The following is a 2,529-nucleotide window of genomic DNA, read 5'->3' as shown; positions in this document are numbered from 1 at the left end:
TTTTGAAATTGAATTGATTACGGTTGTGTGTGGTTTGTATTTGATTACGGTTATGCAATGGTAATTAATAGAAATTAGATATATGTCAACTCCATTCTTTCTTTCTATCTGTTATTTCTTTCTTGAATGGATTCTTTCTTTCTATTTGTTTTTTCTCTTCCATCTTTAAAACACTGCTATTGTATTCTCCATCTCTCTTCCATCTTTAAAACTCCTTCCTTCTTTCTTCCTCCAACAGATTCTCATCTGTTTTTTTCTCTCCTCATTCACTTGGGAAATGGATTTTAATCCATTCACTGAGCCTTCAAACTTTGTTGAACTGCTTAGCAGTCAACAAAATGTTATCTTTGGTAACGTATCAGATAGCGTGTCACAATCTTCACCGCAAGTTCCCTTCACCGATGATTCAAACTTTTGTGAAGACAGTCAAGCAGGGCCGAAGGAAAGAAGGACTTGGACGCCTTCAGACGATGTGGTGCTCATCAGCTTGTGGTTAAACACGAGCAAAGATCCCGTAGTAGGGAATGAGCAAAGGTCTAATGCTTTCTGGAAAAGAATAGCTGACTACTTCTCTGCTAGTCGAAAGCTTGCTGGTACTGACAAAAGAGAGGCTTCTCACTGCAAGAATCGGTGGCATAAGATCAATGACCTAGTATGCAAGTTTGCTGGAGCATATGAGGCTGCATCGAGAGAGAGAACCAGTGGGCAAAATGAGAATGATGTTCTCAAAGTATCCCACGATATCTTCTTCGCTAACCATAAAAAAAGTTTACTCTTGAGTATGCTTGGAAAGAGTTGCGTAATGATCAGAAGTGGTGTGCCCTGTCTACTGCAAAAAAAAAAAGAAGGAAGCTCCAAGAAAAGACATTGTGAGGATGGTTCAGACTCCACAAGCTACAAAGCAACCGAAGAAGATTCTGCTCTTGATGATGAAGGAACACGTCGACCCCCGGGAGTTAAGGCCGCAAAGAAAGGCAGCAAAGAAAGGCTGTCTAAGAAGACAGTGGATGACAGGAAGGAGCTGGCTCAGTTTGAGACAATGTGGAGCCTCAAGAAGCGGGATTTAGTGGTGAAAGAAAGGCTGTCCAAGATGAAGTTACTGGACATTCTCATTGCTAAAAAAGACTCTCTTGCGGATTATGAAGAAGCTTTGAAGAAGAAACTCATTCATGAGTTAATGTCAAATTAATTTAAGTAGTTTCGGTTTGTCTTCTATGTCTTGTTCTTGTTCTGTGTTGTTGTTCATCTTGTCGCTTAAGTTTCTATTGTCATGGAGTGTAACTTGTTGCATAAGTTTCTGTTTAATATATATGTTTCGTGTTCTAATGTTGATCTCGTTTTTGTTGTCAGGTGAACGAATGGAGCAGCCTTGTTCTGTTGGAGCATCCATGTGCCGTTGGAGCAACAAGCTTCTGTTGTCTTTTGTTTGCTTCTATCACGGACCTTGAGTCTTTTGTCTTCTTGTGCATTGTCTGTTTTGTTTGCTTCTATCACGAACGACTGGAGCAGCCTTGTTTTATTGTGCATTGTCTGCTTGTATCACGGACCTCTTATATCTTGTAGAAACGGATTGCATCTCTCGTTTGTATGCATGTGTTGCATTATTTTGTTTCACGAGACTTGTACCAAATCATGTCTAGCATTATAAAGTATTCAAGCTTCAGTCTTTCTTTGTACCAAATCATTTTCTCTCCTTCTCATAGTTTCATCGAACATTAAATCCCTTCTCTCCTTTGATCAAAGTCACCAAACCTTCTCGTATAAACATCATAGTCACCAAAGCTTTGATTAAATCTCTTCTCTCCTTTGCTCATCATTTCTTCCATCTCAAGTTATCTCTTTAATCTCAACACTTCAGCAACCTCACTCCCGATTAAAAAAAAAAAGCAACCATAAAGAAACACTCTCAACCTCACCCATATCCAAAACACCAAAGTTTATTTCTTTACTCCTCTTTTCTTTTCAATCACCAAATATGGCTTCTTCTTCTCAAAACACTTTAGATGATTCATTTGATGAAACATTTGATCAAATGTTTGATCAATGTTTTGATCAAACATTTGAGAAATTTACCATCAATAATGATCAAGAAGAACGAAGGAAAAAAAGAAAAAAGCGAGCTTATATCGAAAGAAATCGTGAAGAAGGCAATGTACGTTTATGGAATGATTATTTCAGTGAGACGCCCACGTATCCTGAAAATTATTTCCGACGACGTTTTAGAATGAACAAGCCATTGTTCATGCACATTGTTGATCGACTCTCCAACGAAGTTGACTTCTTTCGCCAAAAAAAGATGGTCTTGGAAGGCTTGGTCTCTCAGCACTCCAAAAGTGTACAGCAACCATTCGTGTCTTGGCATATGGCAGTGCGGCTGATACGGTCGACGAATACCTCCGCCTCGGTGAAACGACAACTCGGTCATGTGTGGAAAATTTTGTGGAGGGAATAATTTATTTGTTCGGCGATGAGTACCTACGAAGACCAACACCGGCTGATCTTCAACGTCTACTTGATATTGGAGAGTAT

The 2,529-nt window shown here is 39.3% G+C and overlaps 1 protein-coding gene across 1 annotated transcript; it reads left to right on the top strand.

Moving 5' to 3' along the window:
• The first annotated feature begins 277 nt into the window (after positions 1–277).
• Positions 278–1,189, top strand: LOC106398957 (glutathione S-transferase T3-like). Its single transcript, XM_013839451.1, has one exon. The coding sequence runs from the start codon at positions 278–280 to the stop codon at positions 1,187–1,189; it is 912 nt and encodes a 303-aa protein (XP_013694905.1).
• The last annotated feature ends 1,340 nt before the right edge of the window (positions 1,190–2,529 follow it).

Source organism: Brassica napus, chromosome C5 (genome assembly GCF_020379485.1).
Source record: "Brassica napus cultivar Da-Ae chromosome C5, Da-Ae, whole genome shotgun sequence".
NCBI classification, from domain to species: Eukaryota; Viridiplantae; Streptophyta; class Magnoliopsida; order Brassicales; family Brassicaceae; genus Brassica; species Brassica napus.
This window is presented reverse-complemented; position numbering and strand designations above follow the sequence as displayed.

Bases quoted from the DNA above. Each gene is read 5' to 3' on its own strand.
- LOC106398957 (XM_013839451.1), top strand. From the start codon at position 278: ATGGATTTTAATCCATTCACTGAGCCTTCAAACTTTGTTGAACTGCTT.